The 25,432-nt window shown below is 38.5% G+C and overlaps 1 protein-coding gene across 2 annotated transcripts; it reads right to left on the reverse strand.

The window, feature by feature from the left end:
* Positions 1–210: 210 nt before the first annotated feature.
* LOC128223734 (interferon-inducible GTPase 1-like) lies at positions 211–24,905 on the reverse strand. Of its 2 annotated transcripts, none has more exons than XM_052933082.1 (5): positions 24,773–24,905; positions 4,969–5,006; positions 4,236–4,347; positions 3,829–3,881; positions 211–2,499 (listed from the first exon to the last, which is right to left on the reverse strand). In XM_052933082.1, exons 2-5 carry the CDS (start codon positions 4,978–4,980, stop codon positions 1,261–1,263), a joined length of 1,416 nt encoding a protein of 471 aa, XP_052789042.1. In that variant the 5' UTR covers positions 4,981–5,006; positions 24,773–24,905; the 3' UTR covers positions 211–1,260. The 2 variants fall into 2 exon arrangements, with proteins under 2 accessions (XP_052789042.1, XP_052789043.1); XM_052933083.1 differs by lacking the exon at positions 24,773–24,905 and adding an exon at positions 8,912–9,051.
* Between the last annotated feature and the right edge of the window lie 527 nt (positions 24,906–25,432).

Raw genomic sequence — 25,432 nt, forward strand, 5'->3', positions numbered from 1 at the left:
TGAAAGATATTTCATAACAGACTGGAAAGTTTAAATTCGGGCCGTACGAAACATCGATTCCCTCGAGGTTTTGGCTCGGTCCCGGCCGTCCTCGAGCGATCGCAGTTTTACTATATTTGATCATCCAATACTTATTAAGCATCTTTACCTTCAAGTTTTTGATGTACACACGATTTCCTTATTGAATCATGTTTATTTAAAAACAAAATGTCAATAAGTGTGTTTTATTGTTCGATAACATATCGTTTTAAAAAGTAAATCGTTTGCTTCTTATACACCATTCTTTTCTTAAAACAAAATTAAGTCAGAGATGCAATTATATGTAAGCATTTGTAGCAGTTATTTTTTTTATCTTTAATCGTCTTTCCCAGTCTTCAAAAGTCATGTACGAAATCAATTATAAATATACATTGTTCAATGAAATATACAAGTTGAATCTTTATTTTGGAAAGAAATGGGATTTATCGGACGACCGACAAACAAGCACTGTGCTTATCTCATATGAGAGTAACCTACGAACATTTTAAATCGGGCCTTATACTGTCCGCTATTGAGCTAGCCTTTATAGGGACTCTGTAGAGTGTCTGTCCGTTGAACGAAGACTGCTGGTTCGATCTCTTATTACTGTCCTATGCACGTATGTGCAGTCCGTTCCAAAGACCAAACTTATATAATCGTAGCAAACATCTTTGTAAATACAATCAATATATATAGTGGACAGGAAAAGGAACACCATGTATGTACATTCGTTATATCCAAGTGCCATATCAATATGCATTTTTTCCTGGCAAAACCGTTTTCGGGCTTTTTATATGACATGATTGTTTTGTTTCCTTGATCTTAATTTTACATTTCTGTTTATTTTTGTTTAACTTTCTTTATGAACGACATGTTTTACGTAAAGATCAAAGCAAATATTCCAAAAATATAAAATCGTAAAATCAAGCCCTAATTACGGTCACATTAAAAAGTAGCATACAATTTGATTCAATCAAAGAATGCTTCTTAAAATGGATAAAGTATGTTTGTCTGGCTTATGTTGTTGATTTTTTTTATCTGAAACACATAAACCACAAATAAATATTATAAGTATTGTTAAACACAAGTAATACAATAAGTTCCACAACTAAATGAAAAGAACATCAAACTAAAAAATGAATACACAGTGATAACTGATAAATGTACTCAACAAATTATAAGTCAATTAAAAATTCTGCTTTATTTAGTTGTACGCGCTTTTTATCATGCAAACATTAAGCTTTATTCAGAAGTGTCAGCAGCCGTAACCGACCATTTCTCAAATTCATTTTGAACCCTCATAGCCTCTTCCTCGCACCTTTTGAGAAGCTTTTGAAGTGTAAAGGCGCATATAGGAATGCTTGCCATTGCGGATATGACGTTTCCAAGAATTGGAACTACGCCTTTCAAAACGCTCTCTGCCGCTTCAGATGTAGCCAGTTCCGCACAAAGCGCAATGACAAGTCGTTGTGAAGCACTTGCACCTGCATAAATGGCATGTGTTTTTACATTTGTATTCTGACACAGTTCATTCAAATTAATATTCATTTTTTCAGCCAACGTTTTCATTGATCTTTCGTCTGTTTGAAGTTGCTCTTTGTATAGTTGAACTTCATGAATTATTGCTCCGATTTCACAGGAGAAGCCAGCGCCTGGGATTGGTACTAATGAGCCCATCGAAGCTGCAAGTGCCACGTATTTTATCCTCGATTTCAATGCCTTTACTTTTTCATTCATCAGGTTCAAACTGATAGCTGACAACGAGAAAATCAGAGTCTGCCTTTTTAATTTCGGAACGTCTGCAATCAGTCGTTCCATCAGTATTTCGAAGTCGTATGATTCACATGGAATACTTCGTCTAGCATTCCAGTTATTGTCAATAAGAAAAATAATTTTGTTCGACACTCCGTCCTTCGACAGTTGAGTGTGTATTGAGTCTCTAATTTCGCCTTGTAATTTTTTCGAATCGTGATCGTCAGGGTTGATTGTGCTATCATTCAATATATCAAGATCGATTTTCGTTCTTACGAAATAGAATTTTCTTCCGCGTTTCTCAATTTCTTTTATAAGCCACAACTCATTTTCAGTAAAACTTCCACTCGTCACCATTATGAAAAAGTCATACATTTTAAATCTAATGTCTACAAGATATGTGTCCTTCGGAAATTTGGAAGTTCCAACACCGGGCAGGTCCCAAAACGATAGTGATTTATGCTTTGGATGTTGGTATTCATTGCGCTTCAAGGTTGTCTGTGTGCATCCCACACGTGCACTGCCTTTTTCCCCAGCCTTTTGTCGTAACATTGCATTGATGAATGATGACTTTCCCGCTCCTGTTTCTCCGATGACAGCAAAGATTACATTTATGTTTTGCCATTTGTTTAAGTTGCAATGTATCATCTCTTGAAGTGCATGGATACCACTCTCTTTGGCTATAGCTTCACACCTCTTTGTTTGATCTTCGGTCCAGGCATTTTTGTCCTAGTTGTTTCGATATAAAACATGTTTTATTTTAATATTTTCGCTATTTAAACAACTAGTTGAGTCTAATAACTAAACAATATTATCATAAATGGTAAATACTTTGAAGTACAAACATTTACCTCGTTGGTCTCTGCTTTTATCCTCAATCTCTTACCAATATTTGTTTTTTATTACAGTTCAAATATTATAATGATATTTGTTGATTTCAGTGTCAGATCGAATGTTATTTCATAGTGACATAGCAAATAAATCATATGTAAACGAGTAGCGAAGTCACGAGCGAAAAAAGACAGTTGTTCTATGATCTGGAGTGAAATAAAATTATGTTGCTTTAATGGTTATTTCTGAATTTTTATTACTTTTTCGTATTCTAAATTTCGACTTCCTTGAAAATAGTGCTTTATACATCGCTACCCTCGGGATGCCTCTCACGCAAAATTATAGCTGATGACGTAGTGTCTATTTTCTATTTCCGGCTCATAGATAAAATGTTCTCCAATAAATGTTTATAATTAATTATCTAGTCGTTTTAGCCCACATATTTTATGAAAATTAAACAATGAACTTTTAATAATGCATCTTTGTTTCAAATAATAACAGTTAATGCACGAACGCGCTTTAAATTAAACCAGGCATGAATACATGACCAAATTTCTACGCCGCCATTTAATTAATAAAACATTGAAAGGTCGAACGTGAACGCAAAACAATTGCGGATATTCATGGGATAAAAGTCATGTGTTCTTCGTTTTAAAGTTTGATCCATGATACATGGCTATTCAGTCATCCATCACATTCAGAGGCCAGTCCGATTCGCTTAAAGACAGACTGTTTTCCAGGTAATCTCGGTAGGTTGTTGACATATTTTGAGGCTGAGTGGGGTCAAAAATCGTAAGTTAATTGTTAATAGTTGTGTAAACTTTCCGGGAATAGTTTTCGTATTACGTATTACATCGGCAAACAGTTAAAAAATGAACAATGACATAACATAGTATTTATGTTCGAATATTTGTTTTCGTATGTAATTTGTTTTGTATGAAAGCAAGAGCTCGAACATGCAGCTTCAAAATCAGGAAAACGTTTAAAGAACAAGATTACCATTTTTCTAATAACCAGTCATGTGTTTATTTTTAAATATATCTTTTTTAAACGTCTGCAAACTTTTTTAAATTTCAAATAAAATATTTTTGCAACATATTCTGGTTCAAAAGGGGGTGTTTTGATCAAGGATAAGTAACTACAAACAATAATCCCTAGTATTTCTATACCTTATTTTTCTTCTTGTGAGATGTATTTTTATACGTGGAAAAATCATTTGATACATACCGTTTCTAAATCATTAATCTGATCCTCCTCGAAGTCGCTATCTGTGGCCAAACCTATCGGTAGAAAGAAAATAAATATAAGTTTAGATGATTGTTTCAATGGCAGCGATGGCCTAGATTTAAATGTTTCGGTCTCTAGAAAACATGGCTAATGGTTTTATCTCAGACCTGGGCCCTTAATTGGCTAGTAATGTTATCTTGATAATTGTGATAATGTTAACGTTTGAGGCTTGTCAAGCAAACAAGCAAAAATATATTTAGATAAAAGGCTAATTGTTTGCTGAATACTACAATGTCAAATGCTTGTGTTCAACTAATTTCCTGAGAGAAACGGTGATGGCGTATTATCAAGCTTTTATACATATAGCATATGAATTAACATAGCATTTGAAATTTGACCAAACATACCTGACTGTGTTCGTCTGTTATTTCCATGTTTCTCTTCTTTTCTCGTCAGATAAAGATAACCCAGTGCGAGAAGTATGCACAACACAAGACCTTGGAAAAAATACTCGAACAACTGAAAAATAAATGCAACCTCCATTTATTGTTAATTTATTTAATAAAAGCTAATGTCATCAAGCTAATGTCATCATTATTTATGAAGCAAGCACAGACTAACATCCGGGATGGCAATACGTTCAATGAAGAATGATACCATCACAGGAAATGTAATGCATGCATGATCTATTTTTACGGCCGTTATAGTGACCATTATCCAAAAAAAAGCATTTTTCGTATAACTTAAGGTTAAATCAATCAAACGACTATCTCATTTAAAACCAGTTCCCTTTTAGGATAAATGTAATATGAAACAGATAACAAAATTCTGACAAAATGAGATAGCAGATTTTAATATTTAAGTTTTAAATTGATGTTTTAGGCATTTTTCTTAAGCCGTTAGTAGGGTTTAAGCCATAAAACATTAATTTTCGAACGGAAATATGAAAATATACGAGATGATTTTTTGTCTGCAATCTTATACCATTTCTTTGCACGCAATATTTTGCTCTTTCCAAGACAAATGATAAAAAAATGTAAAAATGGTGAGAGTGTAACTTGAGTAATGCATCTGTATATGATTCGCATTCACATTTTATTACAATTATTATTTTTTAAGTAAAACAAACACGTCACGTACCAAAGATAACATTGTTTCGTCAAATGGTCATGGATAACCTGAAATGTTAAATGAACAACATAAATATGTGTATAGGATCAGTCAAGAGTCGTTATATAACAAGCACTTCTGCTAATTGTTATCACGGTTGACTATCTAATTTGTAAGCATGAGTGTTATAACTCGGTTACTAATATGCATGTTTTAGACCTGTCCGAGTTATCGGATCATTGCCCGATTACGTTTAGTATAAATATTCATAATACGTTGATTGATTATAGTTCTGTGCACAAAAATAAAGTAGTTTGGAATACAGAACAAAGCGACATATTTTATGAGAATTTACATAAAAATTCCGAGTTATTTAATGAAATAAATACTGATTTGTTGTCTGGTAATATGTCTCTTGATGATTGTATGGAAACATTTTAAAATACTGTTTACGATATATCGTTTAAATGCTTTGGTAAAACATATGCTACAAAGGCTTCAAAATCCCGATACAAATGTCCTTGGTTTGATGAAAATTGTAAAAAGAGCAAGGATTTATTTTTAAAAGCCAAGAGATTATTGTCTCTAAATAACAGTGATATAAATAAGATTGCTTTTCTTACTGCACGACGTAATTTTGCTGCAGCTAAGAGAAAATCTAAAGGATTGTTTTATAGCCAGGAAAAATCAAAATTGTCTAAAATGAGTACATCTTCTCCACGCAAATTTTGTAAATATATTAAAAAATTCAGAAGTACCTCAAGCAGCAATAATTCTGTAAATGCTGATGACTTTTTAAAACATTTTTCTAAAGTATCAAATTGTACTGAAGGGCAATTTAATAGGGATGATCACGATTACGTTAGAAACGATACTCTGAATATTGATCAACTCGACTGCGCTATTACCATTGAGGAGATTAGTAAAACTATAAAACTGATGTCCCGTTACAAATCATGTGACTACGATAATAATGTAGCGGACTTTTTCATAGATGCGAATGATTTTATTTCACCATATTTATGCACTATCTTTGATTATATATATGACAATTGTGTTTACCCTAAATCTTGGTCTAAGGGATCTATTGTCCCAATATTCAAGAAGTGGGATACATCGGATCCTGCTAATTACAGAGGTATTACATTAGTTAATGTTACTTCTAAAATATTTTCTTTAGTTTTGAGGAATAGAATAAATAGTTGGTGCGAACTGAACAATAAGTTTAGTGATTGCCAGTTTGGTGTTCGTGATAAGCATTCTACAGCTGATGCCATTTTTCTTTTACACGCTATTATCCAAAATGTATTAAACAACAAGTCAAAGCTTTGGTGTGTATTTATTGATTACCAGAGAGCCTTTGATACGATAAATAGAGATGCGTTATGGATCAAGTTAATTCAAACAGGAATTAGCTGTAAAATGACCAACATGATCAACTGTATTTATAATGACGTACAGTCATGTGTTAAACTATGCTCTGCTGGCGAGTTGGAATTTTCCCAATTTTTCGACGTAACAGTCGGTCTGAAACAAGGAGAACCTCTCTCTCCCCTTTTATTTATATTGTTTATAAATGATATCTTTGAGAATTTAAATTTTCAAGCATTTACTACTAAGGATTTAGAACTTTTATCAATGTATATGATTTTATTCGCTGATGATATTGTATTTTTACCACAGATCCAGCAAGTTTACAAGCCCAGATGGATGCTATTTACCATTATTCTGTTAAATGGGGTTTAAAAATCAATGTAAATAAAACTAAAATTTGTGTTTTTGAAAAACGGAAGCAAGCTAGAAATGTACAATTCTATATTAACAATGAATTGGTAAATATAGTAGATAGCTTTACTTATTTAGGTGTTAACTTTCATTATACAGGCAATATGTCACATGCAGTAAAAATGCTAAATGATCAAGCTCTAAAGGCCTACCATAGTCTCTTGTCATTGTTTGACAAAGTTCATCTCGATGTTAAAACCAAATTGTCTTTGTTTGACGCTATGGTTGTTCCAATTTTACTGTACGGTTCAGAGGTATGGGGGGTATATAACTTTAAGGAAGTTGACAAGCTACACATTAGATTTCTTAAGTATATTTTAGGTGTAAAGCAACAAACCCCTAACGCTGCTGTATATGGTGAGCTTGGCAGATTTCCTTTATCCATTTTATGCAAGGAACGATCTGTTAAATTTTGGTTAAAAGTAAAGAAAAATGTTAATTCACCAATACATATGGTATATAATGATTTGAATGCTTATATTAATAATTCTTCTTGGGCAAAGAGCATAAATTCCATTATTGATCATCTTGGTTTTATGGATATAAGACTAAACTTCGATGTAAACATCAATTATATTCCTTCACTTAAATGTAGAATTCGTGATCAGTTTATTCAAGAATGGGATGCTTCTATAAATAGTATGCCAAAACTTTCATTGTATTGTAAACTTAAAGAAAAAATTTCTTTTGTAAATTATCTTGTACAAATTAAAAATGATAGGCTAAGAAAATATATGACGTGTTTTAGATTATCAGCACATAATCTTGAAATTGAAACTGGTAGATATATTGGTACTGCCAGAGCTGACAGAAAATGTAAATGTTGTTCTTCAAATATGATAGAAGACGAGTATCATTTTATGTTATGTTGTACACTATACAATAGATTGAGACAAACTTACTTAGGCAACACCTCCTGTCCTTCTATAAATATGTTAAAATCTGTTTTACTAAACAAATCAACTAGTAAGTTACTTAATACTGTAAGATTTATCAAATTTGCAATAGAATTAAGAAAATCTACCCTGGAACCTTAACTGTTTCTAAAATTTACTGAAATAATTAAGTATAAATCAAGTAGTATTATTATGTTTTTGTTTGTTTGTTTTTGTTGTTTTTTTGCTTTATGTTTTTGTGTCTTTTTTGTATTATGATCTGTACTATACTACTGAATGTTTGTGTGTTTCTATTTGTGTATATTATCACCATGACTATGTGTTTAATGGCCATAGGCATTTGTTTGCCGATCTTTGCCAATAAACTTTGAACTTGAACTTGTTATCAAATGACACGCTTACTGACACATTTCCTGAACAATTTGAATAGAAGTGTGTATAATATAACGACCTATGAGGTTATTGTTATCTCATGCTTATTCCTGTAAATAGGACACATTAACCCCTATACCGTTGATAAGCCAAACTTCATTTCGCAATGTTATTTCCAACGCTGCATGCATGAATAAAAATGTATTATCTGGGATATTTGAAAACTAACACAATACTGTATATTTTAATCCCGTTTTGAAATAGATAACATGCTGGGAAGAATTCCTGCTTGCGCTTCTGAGGCGGTTTAAACTATTCCATAACATATGATATTTGGTAACTGATCATAAAGCAAAAACAAAATTGAGAAAGTCTTTATAGAAGAAAATATGAATTTCCCAATACAAACGCAGAGTTATACAATGAAAGTTCACGTATTTAGAAGTTACACTGTAATGTTCAAATTTCCACTGGCCTGTTTTGAATCATGTTCCGAAAAACGAACAGTTAAGTTATGTGTAGATGTGCGGAGTTATAAAATTCTGAGCGAATGAAAATGGACACATTTAAATGAAAGTGTTTGTTAATAAGGTGTGTGTCACCCCTCTCAATTTTAAGGCCAGCCCTTGATCAATAAACATACGTACTCCCGTTTCCTATCATGTACGTCAGAAGGTTATCGGCACCCATCTTTTAAACCAGCTTCTGATAGTGAAACCGACCATTAAAACACCATCAGTTCTGGTAAATTTCAATGTACGTTGTGTTGTTTGCAGCACCTACTTAACTATATGTTCTTTCATCTTGGCGATTTGAACGAATAGTGAACATAAAACACTTGTCGAAACGCGTTCAAAAATGAACACTTTTGTAAAATCAAATATTCAAGGGAAACAAATTACATTTAATTTCAAACATACCTTAATCAGATGTGAGTGTTATTTATTTTTCCCGAGAAAGAATCGTCACCGTATTTCCAGGGTTGAAATTTAGCTATTTAAATCAAAATCAGCCCTTAATCTTGTTTGTCTTTACTAATGGGTAATCCTTTCCTACTGTCATACAGACTACTATTTGTAAATAAACTTAGCAATCAGCTAATTAAATCATGGTTATAACGCTCTAGTCATATAGTGGCGACACAAAACCGATATCGAACAATTTTTGGCACTTAAAAAAGCGTTATCAAAGTTTATTAATTAACAGGACGGCTTATGTTAAACCATTACAAAATGTGCATAAATAGACCATACGCGGGTGAATGAGTAGTGTTTAGTTCCACTTGTTTACATTAAAGAATACGCGTAGTTTCTGACACTGGCAGACGGCTTTTTTAATGTTTGAAGTTGGTTGACTGGGTATAATTGCTGCACTTAATTTGATAGGCACTTTGGGCGGAGCAAACGTCACGATTTTGTTCAAAGCCATAAACGCTTTAATTGCTATGTTTTCACCAGAAAGAGATATTCGTTAGACTCATATCAAAATAAATATCCACACCGGTCTTCATTCGAAAATTCTTTATTACTCAGACCGTGCATACCATTTTAAACAGCTAACTTTTTGCTACCGTGATCATGAAGCGAACAATATACTTTTCATACCTGATATTGATTTTTATTATTTGATCAATTATAACTAGTTTAGTTTTTCTATCTATAAAAACATAGTCGATAAAATCGAAATTACCCTCAATAGCATGTTTAAATTGTGTGACCAATATTTTTGTTAAAGATATTAAAAAGACAACACGAACGCCGTCATATTCACAACGTTTCTGAACGTTTTATCATGAAATTTTAACATAGTCCTTAAAGGTTAAATACAGCATTGCGAGTGATAAATAAATTTGTGCTTTACAATATTTTTGTAATCTTTAAATGCAGCTGAATCTTCGGTGACAAGCGTGGATCTACCCTGCTCCTGGGATATAAAAATGTGTTTTGATACATGTCCTTAACTTTTTGACTTAAATACTGGCTAAGTCCTGAAAGCATGTAGGCAAATAAGATAATTTTAACATGACTTCAAACATTTGCTGAAGGTGCTGAGATAAATGGCTATACCATAGTCCACTGGTTTTTAGATGTAAAGGTATACAAAAGTCGACTGAGGTGTATAAGTATACAAAAGTCGACTGAGGTGTATATGTATAATAAGTTAGACTAAGGCGTATAGGTGTAATAATAAATTATATAGGATATGGATGGATGGTTATACAATAGTGGACTGCTGTTGAGGTGTAAGATTGTAAGTTTGTCAACTGGAGTTGAGGTGTATGGTTAAACAATGGGCGACTGGTGTTAAGGTGTAAGGTTGTACAATTTTCGACTGGATTTGAGGTGTATTTTCATACAATGGGCGACTAGTGCTGACGTGGATGGTTGTACAATGGTCGACTAGTGTTGCGGTGTATGGTTGTACAATGGTCGACTAGTCTTGCGGTGTATGGTTATACAATGGGCGACTAGTCTTGCGGTGTATGGTTGTACAATGGGTGACTAGTGCTGACGTGTATGGTTGTATAATGGTCGACTAGTGTTGCGGTGTATGGTTGTACAGTGGGCGACTAGTGTTGCGGTGTATGGTTATACAGTGGGCGACTAGTGTTGCGGTGTATGGCTGTACAGTGGGCGACTAGTGTTGAGGTGTATGGTTATACAGTGGGCGACTAGTGTTGCGGTGTATGGTTGTACATTGGGCGACTAGTGCTGACGTGTATGGTTGTATAATAGTCAACAAGTGTTCAGGGGCATGGTTATACAATGGTCGACTAGTGTTGAGGTGTATGGTTGTACAATGGGTGACTAGTGTTGAGGTGTATGGTTATACAATGGGTGACTAGTGTTGAGGTGTATGGTTATACAATGGGCGACTAGTGTTGCGGTGTATGATTGTACAGTGGGCGACTAGTGTTGAGGTATATGGTTGTACAGTGGGCGACTAGTGTTGAGGTGTATGGTTATACAATGGTCGACTAGTGTTGAGGTGTATGGTTATACAATGGGTGACTAGTGTTGAGGTGTATGGTTATACAATGGGCGACTAGTGTTGCGGTGTATGATTGTACAGTGGGCGACTAGTGTTGAGGTATATGGTTGTACAGTGGGCGACTAGTGTTGAGGTGTATGGTTCTACAATGGGCGACTAGTGTTGAGGTGTATGGTTATACAATGGGCGACTAGTGTTGAGGTGTATGGTTGTACAATGGGCGACTAGTGTAGAGGTGTATGGTTGTACAATGGGCGAATAGTGTTGAGGTGTATGATTATACAATGGGCGACTAATGTTGAGGTGTATGGTTATACAATGGGGGACTAGTGTTGAGGTGTATGGTTGTACAATAGTCGACTTGTGTTGAGGTGTATGGTTGTACAATGGGCGACTAGTGTTGTGGTGTATGGTTATACAATAGGTGACTAGTGTTGAGGTGTATGGTTGTACAATAGTCGACTAGTGTTGAGGTGTATGGTTGTACAATGGGTGACTAATGTTGAGGTGTATGGTTATACAATGGGTGACTAGTATTGAGGTGTATGATTATACAATGGGCGACAAGTGTTGAGGCGTATAATTATACAATGGGCGACAAGTGTTGAGGTGTATGGTTATACAATGGGCGACTAGTGTTGAGGTGTATGGTTGTACAATGGGCGACTAGTGTTGAGGTGTATGGTTTTACAATGGGCGACTAGTGTTGAGGTGTGGTTGTACAATGGGCGACTAGTGTTGAGGTGTATGGTTTTACAATGGGCGACTAGTGTTGAGGTGTATGGTTCTACAATGGGTGACTAGTGTTGAGGTGTATGGTTATACAATGGGCGACTAGTGTTCAGGGGTATAGTTATACAATGGGGGACTAGTGTTGATGTGTATGGTTGTACAATGGGCGACTAGTGTTGAGGTGTATGGTTGTACAATGGGCGACTAGTGTTGAGGTGTATGATTATACAATGGGCGACTAGTGTTGAGGTGAATGGTTATACAATGGGTGACTAGTGTTGAGGTGTATGATTATACAATGGGCGACAAGTGTTGAGTTGTATGATTATACAATGGGCGACTAGTGTTGCGGTGTATGATAGTACAATGAGTGACTAGTGTTGAGGTGTATGAGTATACAATGGGCGACAATTGTTGCGGTGTATGGTTGTACAATGGGCGACTAGTGTTGCGGTGTATGGTTGTACAGTGGGCGACTGGTGTTGAGGTGTATGGTTATATAATGGGCGACTAGTGTTGAGGTGTATGGTTGTACAATGGGCGACTAGTGTTGAGGTGTATGGTTATACAATGGGCGACTAGTGTTGATGTGTATGGTTGTACAATGGGCGACTAGTGTTGAGGTGTATGATTATACAATGGGCGACCAGTGTTGCGGTGTATGGTTATACAATGCGCGACTAGTGTTGAGGTGTACGGTTGTACAATGGGCGACTAGTGTTGAGGTGTATGGTTGTACAATGGGCGACTAGTGTTGAGGTGTATTGTTGTACTATTGGCGACTAGTCTTGCGGTGTATGGTTGTACAATGGGCGACTAGTGTTGAGGTGTATGGTTGTACAATGGGCGACTAGTGTTGAGGTGTATGGTTGTACAATGGGCGACTAGTGTTGAGGTGTATGGTAGTACAGCATGCGACTAGTGTAGAGGTGTATGGTTGTACAATGGGCGACTAGTGTTGAGGTGTATGGTTCTACAATGGGTGACTAGTGTTGAGGTGTATGGTTGTACAATGGGCGACTAGTGTTCATGGGTATGGTTATACAATGGGCGACTAGTGTTGAGGTGTATGGTTATACAATGGGTGACTAGTGTTCAGGGGTATGGTTATACAATGGGCGACTAGTGTTGAGGTGTATGGTTATACAATGGGTGACTAGTGTTCAGGGGTATGGTTGTACAATGGGTGACTAGTGTTGAGGTGTATGGTTATACAATGGGTGACTAGTGTTCAGGGGTATGGTTATACAATGGGCGACTAGTGTTGAGGTGTATGGTTATACAATGGGTGACTAGTGTTCAGGGGTATGGTTATATAATGGGCGACTAGTGTTGAGGTGTATGGTTGTACAATGGGTGACTAGTGTTGAGGGGTATGGTTATACAATGGGTGACTAGTGTTGAGGGGTATGGTTGTACAATGGGCGACTAGTGTTGAGGTGTATGATTATACAATGGGCGACTAGTGTTGAGGTGTATGATTATACAATGGGCGACTAGTGTTGAGGTGTATGATTACACAATCGGTGACTAGTGTTGAGGTGTATGATTATACAATGGGTGACAAGTGTTGATGTGTATGGTTATACAATGGGTGACTAGTGTTAAGGTGTATGATTATACAATAGGCGACTAGTGTTGAGGTGTATGGTTGTACAATGGGTGACTAGTGTTGAGGTGTATGGTTGTACAATGGGCGACTAGTGTTGAGGTGTATGGTTGTACAATGGGCGACTAGTGTTGAGGTGTATGGTTGTACAATGGGCGACTAGTGTTGAGGTGTATGGTTGTACAATGGGCGACTAGTGTTGAGGTGTATGGTTATACAATAGGCGACTAGTGTTGAGGTGTATGGTTGTACAATAGGCGACTAGTGTTGAGGGGTATGGTTGTACAATGGGTGACTAGTGTTGAGGTGTATGGTTATACAATGGGCGGCTAGTGTTGAGGTGTATGGTTGTACAATAGGCGACTAGTGTTGAGGGGTATGGTTGTACAATGGGTGACTAGTGTTGCGGTGTATGGTTGTACAATGGGTGACTAGTGTTGAGGGGTATGGTTGTACAATAGTCTCTAGTGTTGAGGTGTATGGTTATACAATGGGCGACTAGTGTTGAGGGGTATGGTTGTACAATGGGTGACTAGTGTTGCGGTGTATGGTTGTACAATGGGTGACTAGTGTTGAGGTGTATGGTTGTACAATGGGCGACTAGTGTTGAGGTGTATGGTTGTACAATGGGCGACTAGTGTTGAGGTGTATGATTGTACAATGGGCGACTAGTGTTGAGGTGTATGGTTGTACAATGGGCGACTAGTGTAGAGGGGTATGATTATACAATAGGCGACTAGTGTTGAGAGGTATGGTTGTACAATGGGCGACTAGTGTTGAGGTGTATGGTTGTACAATGGGCGACTAGTGTTGAGGTGTATGGTTGTACAATGGGCGACTAGTGTTGAGAGGTATGGTTGTACAATGGGTGACTAGTGTTGAGGTGTATGGTTGTACAATAGGCGACTAGTGTTGAGAGGTATGGTTGTACAATAGGCGACTAGTGTTGAGGTGTATGGTTGTACAATGGGCGACTAGTGTTGAGGTGTATGGTTGTACAATGGGCGACTAGTGTTGAGAGGTATGGTTGTACAATGGGTGACTAGTGTTGAGGTGTATGGTTGTACAATAGGCGACTAGTGTTGAGGGGTATGGTTGTACAATGGGTGACTAGTGTTGAGGGGTATGGTTGTACAATGGGCGACTAGTGTTGAGGTGTATGGTTATACAATAGGCGACTAGTGTTGAGGTGTATGGTTGTACAATAGGCGACTAGTGTTGAGGTGAATGGTTGTACAATAGTCGACTAGTGTTGAGGTGTATGGTTGTACAGTGGGCGACTAGTGTTGAGGTGTATGATTATACAATGGGCGACTAGTGTTGAAGTGTTAGGTTGTACAGTGGGCGATTAGTGTTGAGGTGTATGATTATACAATGGGCGACTAGTATTGAGGTGTATGGTTGTACAGTGGGCGACTAGTGTTGAGGTGTATGATTATACAATGGGCGACTAGTGTTGAGGTGTATAATTATACAATGGGTGACTAGTGTTGAGGTGTATGATTATACAATGGGCGACTAGTGTTGAGGTGCATGGTAGTACAGTGGGTGACTAGTGTTGAGGTGTATGGTTGTACAATGGGTGACTAGTGTTGAGGTGTATGGTTGTACAATGGGCGACTAGTGTTGAGTTGTATGGTTGCAAATGGGCGACTAGTGTTGAGGTGTATAATTATACAATGGTCGACAAGTGTTGATGTGTATAGTTATACAACGGGCGACTAGTGTAGAGGTGTATGGTTGTACAATGGGCGACTAGTGTTGAGGTGTATGGTTGTACAATGGGCGACTAGTGTTGAGGTGTATGGTTATACAATAGTCGACTACTGTTGAGTTGTATGGTTATACAATGGGCGACTAGTGTTGAGGTGTATGGTTCTACAATGAGCGACTAGTGTTGAGTTGTATGGTTGTACAATAGTCTCTAGTGTTGAGGTGTATGGTTATACAATGGGCGACTAGTGTAGAGGTGTATGGTTGTACAATGGGCGACTAGTGTTGAGGTGTATGGTTGTACGATGGGTGACTAGTGCTGACGTGTATGGTTGTACAATGGTCGACTAGTATTGAGGTGTATGGTTGTACTATGGTCGACGAGTGTAGAGGTGTATTGTTATACAATGGGAGACTAGTGTTGAGGTGTATGGTTGTACAATGGTCGACTAGTGTTGAGGGGTATGGTTGTACAATGGGCGACTAGTGTTGAGGTTTATGATTATACAATTTGCGACTAGTGTAGAGGGGTATGGTTGTACAAAAGTCGACAAATGTTGAGGTGTATGGTTGTACAATGGTCGACTAGTATTGAGGTGTATGGTTATACAATGGGCGACTAGTGTTGAGGTGTATGGTTATACAAGGGGCGACTAGTGTTGAGGTGTATGGTTGTACAATGGGCGACTAGTGTTGAGGTGTATGGTTGTACAATGGGCGACTAGTGTTGAGGTGTATGGTTGTACAATGGGCGACTAGTGTTCAGGGGTATGGTTATATAATGGGTGACTAGTGTTGAGGTGTATGATTGTACAATGGGTGACTAGTGTTGAGGTGTATGATTATACAATGGGCGACAAGTGTTGCGGTGTATGGTTGTACAATGGGCGACTAGTGTTGAGGTGTATGGTTGTACAATGGGCGACTAGTGTTGAGGTGTATGGTTATACAATGGGTGACTAGTGTTGAGGTGTATGGTTATACAATGGGTGACTAGTGTTGCGGTGTATGGTTGTACAATGGGCGACTAGTGTTGAGGTGTATGGTTATACAATGGGCGACTAGTGTTGAGGTGTATGATTGTACAATGGGTGACTAGTGTTGAGGTGTATGATTATACAATGGGTGACTAGTGTTGAGGGGCATGGTTATACAATGGGTGACTAGTGTTGCGGTGTATGGTTGTACAATGGGCGACTAGTGTTGAGGTGTATGGTTATACAATGGGCGACTAGTGTTGAGGTGTATGATTGTACAATGGGTGACTAGTGTTGCGGTGTATGGTTGTACAATGGGCGACTAGTGTTGAGGGGCATGGTTATACAATGGGCGACTAGTGTTGCGGTGTATGGTTGTACAATGGGCGACTAGTGTTGCGGTGTATGGTTGTACAGTGGGCGACTAGTGTTGAGGTGTATGGTTATACAATGGGCGACTAGTGTTGAGGTGTATGGTTGTACAATGGGCGGGTAGTGTTGAGGTGTATGGTTATACAATGGGCGACTAGTGTTGAGGTGTATGGTTGTACAATGGGCGACTAGTGTTGAGGTGTATGATTATACAATGGGCGACCAGTGTTGTGGTGTATGGTTATACAATGGGCGACTAGTGTTATGGTGTATTGTTGTACTATTGGCGACTAGTCTTGAGGTGAATGGTTGTACAATGGGCGACTAGTGCTGAGGTGTATTGTTTTACTATTGGCGACTAGTCTTGCGGTGTATGGTTGTACAATGGGCGACTTGTGTTGAGGTGTATGGTTGTACAATGGGCGACTAGTGTTGAGGTGTATGGTTGTACAATGGGCGACTAGTGTTGAGGTGTATGGTAGTACAGTGGGCGACTAGTGTTGAGGTGTATGGTTGTACAATGGGTGACTAGTGTTGAGGTGTATGGTTCTACAATGGGTGACTAGTGTTGAGGTATATGGTTATACAATGGGCGACTAGTGTTCAGGGGTATGGTTATACAATGGGCGACTAGTGTTGAGGTGTATGGTTATACAATGGGTGACTAGTGTTCAGGGGTATGGTTATACAATGGGCGACTAGTATTGAGGTGTATGGTTGTACAGTGGGCGACTAGTGTTGAGGTGTATGATTATACAATGGGCGACTAGTGTTGAGGTGTATGGTTATACAAGGGGCGACTAGTGTTGAGGTGTATGGTTGTACAATGGGCGACTAGTGTTGAGTTGTATGGTTGTACAATGGGCGACTAGTGTTGAGGTGTATGGTTGTACAATGGGCGACTAGTGTTGAGGTGTATGGTTCTACAATGGGTGTCCAGTGTTGAGGTGTATGGTTATGCAATGGGCGACTAGTGTTCAAGGGTATGGTTATACAATGGGAGACTAGTGTTGAGGTGTATGGTTGTACAATGGGCGACTAGTGTTGAGGTGTATGGTTGTACAATGGGCGACTAGTGTTGAGGTGTATGATTATACAATGGGCGACTAGTGTTGAGGTGAATGGTTATACAATGGGTGACTAGTGTTGAGGTGTATGATTATACAATGGGCGACAAGTGTTGAGTTGTATGATTATACAATGGGCGACTAGTGTTGCGGTGTATGGTTGTACAGTGGGCGACTAGTGTTGCGGTGTATGGCTATACAATGGGCGACTAGTGTTGCGGTGTATGGTTATACAATGGGCGACTAGTGTTAAGGTGTATGGTTGTACAATGGGCGACTAGCGTTGAGGTGTATGGTTATACAATGGGCGACTAGTGTTGAGGTGTATGGTTGTACAATGGGCGACTAGTGTTGAGGTGTATGGTTATACAATGTGCGACAAGTGTTGAGGTGTATGATTGTACAATGGGTGACTAGGGTTGAGGTGTATGATTATACAATGGGCGACAAGTGTTGCGGTGTATGGTTGTACAATGGGCGACTAGTGTTGCGGTGTATGGTTGTACAGTGGGCGACTAGTGTTGAGGTATATGGTTGTACAATGGGCGGGTAGTGTTGAGGTGTATGGTTATACAATGGGCGACTAGTGTTGAGGTGTATGGTTGTACAATGGGCGACAAGTGTTGAGGTGTATGATTATACAATGGGCGACCAGTGTTGCGGTGTATGGTTATACAATGGGCGACTAGTGTTGAGGTGTATTGTTGTACTATTGGCGACTAGTCTTGAGGTGAATGGTTGTACAATGGGCGACTAGTGTTGAGGTGTATTGTTTTACTATTGGCGACTAGTCTTGCGGTGTATGGTTGTACAATGGGCGACTAGTGTTGAGGTGTATGGTTGTACAATGGGCGACTAGTGTTGAGGTGTATGGTTGTACAATGGGCGACTAGTGTTGAGGTGTATGGTAGTACAGTGGGCGACTAGTGTTGAGGTGTATGGTTGTACAATGGGTGACTAGTGTTGAGGTATATGGTTATACAATGGGCGACTAGTGTTCAGGGGTATGGTTATACAATGGGCGACTAGTGTTGAGGTGTATGGTTATACAATGGGTGACTAGTGTTCAGGGGTATGGTTGTACAATGGGCGACTAGTGTTGAGGTGTATGGTTATACAATGGGTGACTAGTGTTCAGGGGTATGGTTGTACAATGGGCGACTAGTGTTGAGGTGTATGATTATACAATGGGTGACTAGTGTTCAGGGGTATGGTTATACAATGGGCGACTAGTGTTCAGGGGTATGGTTATACAATGGGCGACTAGTGTTGAGGTGTATGATTATACAATGGGTGACTAGTGTTCAGGGGTATGGTTGTACAATGGGCGACTAGTGTTGAGGTGTATGGTTATACAATGGGCGACTTATGTTGAGGTGTATGGTTATAAAATGGGTGACTAGTGTTCAGGGGTATGGTTATACAATGGGCGACTAGTGTTGAGGTGTATGATTATACAATGGGCGACCAGTGTTGCGGTGTATGGTTATACAATGGGCGACTAGTGTTGAGGTGTATTGTTGTACTATTGGCGACAAGTCTTGAGGTGAATGGTTGTACAATGGGCGACTAGTGTTGATGTATTGTTTTACTATTGGCGACTAGTCTTGCGGTGTATGGTTGTACAATGGGCGACTAGTGTTGAGGTGTATGGTTGTACAATGGGCGACTAGTGTTGAGGTGTATGGTTGTACAATGGGCGACTAGTGTTGAGGTGTATGGTAGTACAGTGGGCGACTAGTGTTGAGGTGTATGGTTGTACAATGGGCGACTAGTGTTGAGGTGTATGGTAGTACAATGGGCGACTAGTGTTGAGGTGTATGGTTATACAATGGGCGACTAGTGTTGAGGTGTATGGTAGTACAATGGGCGACTAGTGTTCAGGGGCATGGTTATACAATGGGCGACTAGTGTTGAGGTGTATGGTTGTACAATGGGTGACTAGTGTTGAGGTATATGGTTATACAATGGGCGACTAGTGTTCAGGGGTATGGTTATACAATGGGCGACTAGTGTTCAGGGGTATGGTTATACAATGGGCGACTAGTGTTCAGGGGTATGGTTATACAATGGGTGACTAGTGTTGAGGTGTATTGTTGTACAATGGGTGACTAGTGTTGAGGTGTATGGTTGTACAATGGGCGACTAGTGTTGAGGTGTATTGTTGTACAATGGGTGACTAGTGTTGAGGTGTATGGTTATACAATGGGCGACTAGTGTTCAGGGGTATGGTTATACAATGGGCAACTTATGTTGAGGTGTATGGTTATACAATGGGCGACTAGTGTTCAGGGGTATGGTTATACAATGGGTGACTAGTGTTGAGGTGTATGGTTATACAATGGGTGACTAGTGTTCAGGGGTATGGTTATACAATGGGCAACTTATGTTGAGGTGTATGGTTATAAAATGGGTGACTAGTGTTCAGGGGTATGGTTATATAATGGGCGACTAGTGTTGAGGTGTATGGTTGTACAATGGGTGACTAGTGTTGAGGTGTATGGTTGTACAATGGGCGACTAGTGTTGAGGTGTATGGTTGTACAATGGGCGACTAGTGTTGAGGTGTATGATTATACAATGGGCGACTAGTGTTGAGGTGTATGATTATACAATGGGTGACTAGTGTTGAGGTGTATGATTATACAATGGGCGACTAGTGTTGAGGTGTATGGTTGTACAGTGGGCGACTAGTGTTGAGGTGTATGATTATACAATGGGCGACTAGTGTTGAGGTGTATGGTTGTACAGTGGGCGATTAGTGTTGAGGTGTATGATTATACAATGGGCGACTAGTATTGAGGTGTATAGTTGTACAGTGGGCGACTAGTGTTGAGGTGTATGATTTTACAATGGGCGACTAGTGTTGAGGTGTATAATTATACAATGGGTGACTAGTGTTGAGGTGTATGGTTATACAATGGGCGACTAGTGTTGACTATACAATGGGCGACTAGTGTTGAGTTGTATGGTTGCAAATGGGCGACTAGTGTTGAGGTATATGGTTATACAATGGGCGACTAGTGTTGACTATACAATGGGCGACTAGTGTTGAGTTGTATGGTTGCAAATGGGCGACTAGTGTTGAGGTATATGGTTATACAATGGGCGACTAGTGTTGAGGTGTATGGTTATACAATGGGTGACTAGTGTTGAGGTGTATGGTTGTACAATGGGCGACTAGTGTTGAGTTGTATGGTTGCAAATGGGCGACTAGTGTTGAGGTGTATGATTATACAATGGGCGACTAATGTTGAGGTGTATGATTATACAATGGGTGACTAGTGTTGAGGTGTATGATTATACAATGGGCGACAAGTGTTGAGGTGTATGATTATACAATGGGTGACTAGTGTTGAGGTGTATGATTATACAATGGGTGACTAGTGTTGAGGTGTATGATTATACAATGGGTGACTAGTGTTGAGGTGTATGATTATACAATGGGTGACTAGTGTTGAGGTGTATGATTATACAATGGGTGACTAGTGTTGAGGTGTATGATTATACAATGGGCGACTAATGTTGAGGTGTATGATTATACAATTGGCGACTAGTGTTGAGGTGTATGGTTATACAATGGGTGACTAGTGTTGAGGTGTATGGTTGTACAATGGGCGACTAGTGTTGAGTTGTATGGTTGCAAATGGGCGACTAGTGTTGAGGTGTATAATTATACAATGGGCGACTAATGTTGAGGTGTATGATTATACAATGGGCGACAAGTGTTGAGGTGTATAATTATACAATGGGCGACAAGTGTTGAGGTGTATGGTTATACAATAGGTGACTAGTGTTGAGGTGTATGATTATACAACAGGCGACTAGTGTTGAGGTGTATTAATGTACAATGGGCGACTAGTGTTGAGGTGTATTGTTATACAATAGTCGACTAGTGTTGAGGTGTATGGTTATACAATGGGCGACTAGTGTTGAGGTGTATGGTTGTACAATGGGCGACTAGTGTTGAGGTGTATGGTTATACAATGGGCGACTAGTGTAGAGGTGTATGGTTGTACAATGGGCGACTAGTGTTGAGTTGTATGGTTGTACAATAGTCTCTAGTGTTGAGGTGTATGGTTATACAATGGGCGGCTAGTGTAGAGGTGTATGGTTGTACAATGGGCGACTAGTGTTGAGGTGTATGGTTGTACAATGGGTGACTAGTGTTGAGGTGTATGGTTATACAATAGTCGACTACTGTTGAGTTGTATGGTTATACAATGGGCGACTAGTGTTGAGGTGTATGGTTCTACAATGAGCGACTAGTGTTGAGTTGTATGGTTGTACAATAGTCTCTAGTGTTGAGGTGTATTGTTATACAATGGGCGGCTAGTGTAGAGGTGTATGGTTGTACAATGGGCGACTAGTGTTGAGGTGTATGGTTCTACAATGAGCGACTAGTGTTGAGTTGTATGGTTGTACAATAGTCTCTAGTGTTGAGGTGTATGGTTATACAATGGGCGGCTAGTGTAGAGGTGTATGGTTGTACAATGGGTGACTAGTGTTGAGGTGTATGATTATACAATTTGCGACTAGTGTAGAGGGGTATGGTTGTACAATAGTCTCTAGTGTTGAGGTGTATGGTTATACAATGGGCGACTAGTGTTGAGGTGTATGGTTGTACAATGGGCGACTAGTGTTGAGGTGTATGGTTGTACAATGGGTGACTAGTGTTGAGGTGTATGATTATACAATTTGCGACTAGTGTAGAGGGGTATGGTTGTACAATAGTCTCTAGTGTTGAGGTGTATGGTTATACAATGGGCGACTAGTGTTGAGGTGTATGGTTGTACAATGGGCGACTAGTGTTGAGGTGTATGGTTGTACAATGGGTGACTAGTGTTGAGGTGTATGATTGTACAATGGTCGACTAGTGTTGAGGTGTATGGTTGTACAATGGGCGACTAGTGTTGAGGTGTATGGTTGTACAATGGGTGACTAGTGTTGAGGTGTATGATTGTACAATGGGCGACTAGTGTTGAGGTGTATGGTTGTACAATGGGTGACTAGTGTTGAGGTGTATGGTTATACAATGGGCGACTAGTGTTGAGGTGTATGGTTGTACAATGGGTGACTAGTGTTGAGGTGTATGGTTGTACAATGGGTGACTAGTGTTGAGGTGTATGGTTGTACAATGGTCGACTAGTATTGAGGTGTATGGTTGTACTATGGTCGACGAGTGTAGAGGTGTATGGTTGTACAATGGTCGACTAGTGTTGAGGTGTATGGTTGTACAATAGTCGAATAGTGTTGATGGGTATGGTTGTACAATGGGCGACTAGTGTTGAGGTGTATGATTATACAATTTGCGACTAGTGTAGAGGGGTATGGTTGTACAAAAGTCGACAAGTGTTGAGGTGTATGGTTGTACAATGGTCGACTAGTATTGAGGTGTATGGTTATACAATGGGCGACTAGTGTTGAGGTGTATGGTTATACAAGGGGCGACTAGTGTTGAGGTGTATGGTTATACAATGGGCGACTAGTGTTGAGGTGTATGGTTGTACAATGGGCGACTAGTGTTGAGGTGTATTGTTGTACTATTGGCGACTAGTCTTGAGGTGTATGGTTGTACAATGGGCGACTAGTGTTGAGGTGTATTGTTGTACTATTGGCGACTAGTCTTGCGGTGTATTGTTGTACTATTTGCGACTAGTGTTGAGGTGTATGGTTATACAATGGGCGACTAGTGTTGAGGTGTATGGTTATACAATGGGCGACTAGTGTTGAGGTGTATGGTTATACAATGGGCGACTAGTGTTGAGGTGTATGGTTATACAATGGGCGACTAGTGTTGAGGTGTATGGTTATACAATGGGTGACTAGTGTTGAGGTGTATGGTTATACAATGGGCGACTAGTGTTGAGGTGTATGGTTATACAATGGGCGAATGGTTTTACAATTGTAGACCGATGCTGAGGTGAATAGTTATACAATAGTCGCCTGGTGCCTAGATGAATGGTTATACAATGGTCGATTAGTGCTGAGGTGAATAGGTATACAATAGTCGACCAATGCTCAGGTTTATGGTTATTAAATAGTCGACCGAGGCTGAGGTGAATAGTTATATTCATATTTGCATAATTGTCCTCTTACATATTTTGTTTTATCGTCTGTACATAACACCGAGTCTTTAAATCATATCACAAAACAGCCTTCTCATCATTGTAAGATATGTAACGTGAATGCATAAATCCACATTTACAAAAACGTTATTGTTTCTACCAAGACACAGTCAATGAAGCAAAGGTGTACTTGTGGGTGGACTGTGTTACGGGGATTTCTATCACGCTCTGAAATACGGATGTTTCGATTCTGCTGAAATCACCAGACAAATAACCTTACTGTGGAGTGAGAATTTGCAAGATTTAAGTCTGAGATCTAAGGCTCGGTGATATAATGAAAGCGGTTCATTTTACATAGTTTCATCAGGGAGCAATTTTTAAGCTATTTACAGACTAAATAATCGTAAACAGGGTAATGATATTTAACGGCTTTGTATTTTTCATTTGTTGACTTGAGTGCAAATAGTTTCGTAAGTGTTTGAATGTTATTGTGTAAGTTTGTAAAGGTAATTTCAATCGACTGAAAGCTTTTTGTTGCTACCAAGTTTTTGAAATTTAAATCAATTATTTACACTCAGCAGAACAAAGATCAGTCCGTGGGCCCAGTATTATAAATTATTCAAAACGACCCTGCGATGATTTATTAAAATATTTATCTTGCTAACAATAGCTTTGACATATTTTGTTATCCGACAGACACTGCTGTTGTAAACCAACCAAATGAACCCTGTCTGAACAGTTCGAAAAGATAAATATTTTTTTCAATGCAGTTGAATCAATGTTTTTTATTTTTGCATACCCTTTCAAAATTAACCTTTTGATTACAAATAAATCAGTATGGAAGTGTCGGTTGTTTTATAAAAAATACAGGTGTACTTCCATTTAGAAAAATAAACTGGAAAAATTAAGCAAAGTCTCAATTTAATTCATTTTACAAAACGCTTATTCCGCAAAGTAAGTTTTGAAACTCTAGGAAAGGACTTTCAAAACATTCCGTACCAATTGAACAAGAAAACTTGTAACTAATTTGTCATTCAACGGTTACAAAATAGTGCTAATTTCCTATACACTTCAGCTTTATGATAGGCACATTTGAATTTAAAAAGAAGACAAGTTAAAAAGTTAAACTCTAGACCTAGGATTTGTCCTAAAAGATGTACTCGTACTAATTCTTTAAATATTCCAAATAGGATGAATAAATGTTAAAACCATAATCAATACTCACAAAGAAATATTTTAAAACATGAACATACCTTCTTAAATGAAATCCATTTCCACCGAAAGCTTTAATAATTATCACTAAACATCTTTCTTTCAAATGACTTCCCACTATCATTAATTTACGATTAACTCTAGATTTTTCATGAAACCTTATGACGTGGAGATATTAATTTCTATAATGCAAATGCCGCGCATTGTACTCAAAACAGTCGGCACTAAATTAACCACTGTAACTTGATTGGTGGATTTAAATGAAAAACAAAATGAATCAATAAAAAATAGTGTTTATGTTTATATGACCTTGGAAAATATCTACTTTTTTAACCAAAAACGATAGCGTAAGATGCCTTCATAAAATCATTTATTATCTAAAATAAATCACTTAGTTTTCTTTCGCTCTCAGTTCTATTTTTGGATACTACAAATATAAGTAGGGCGGCTAGACTTTCGCTTTCAGTTTTATTTTTGGATACTACAAATATAAGTAGGGCGGCTAGACTTTCGCTTTCAGTTCTATTTTTGGATACTACAAATATAAGCAGGGCGGCTAGACTTTCGCTTTCAGTTCTATTTTTGGATACTACAAATATAAGTAGGGCGGCTAGACTTTCGCTCTCAGTTCTATTTTTGGGATAATATCTTCAAGTATCATCAGTAGATTGAACCACGTTGTGGACCTCCATTAGGAAGAA

The sequence above is a fragment of the Mya arenaria genome, chromosome 17, assembly GCF_026914265.1.
Source record: "Mya arenaria isolate MELC-2E11 chromosome 17, ASM2691426v1".
In the NCBI taxonomy this organism is placed as follows: Eukaryota; Metazoa; Mollusca; class Bivalvia; order Myida; family Myidae; genus Mya; species Mya arenaria.

Bases quoted from the DNA above. Each gene is read 5' to 3' on its own strand.
- LOC128223734 (XM_052933082.1), bottom strand. The intron at 3,882-4,235 runs GTATGTTTGGTC...TTCTACCGATAG, and splicing joins TAACAGACGAACACAGTCAG to GTTTGGCCACAGATAGCGAC. The intron at 2,500-3,828 runs GTATGTATCAAA...CGAAACAACTAG, and splicing joins AGATTAATGATTTAGAAACG to GACAAAAATGCCTGGACCGA.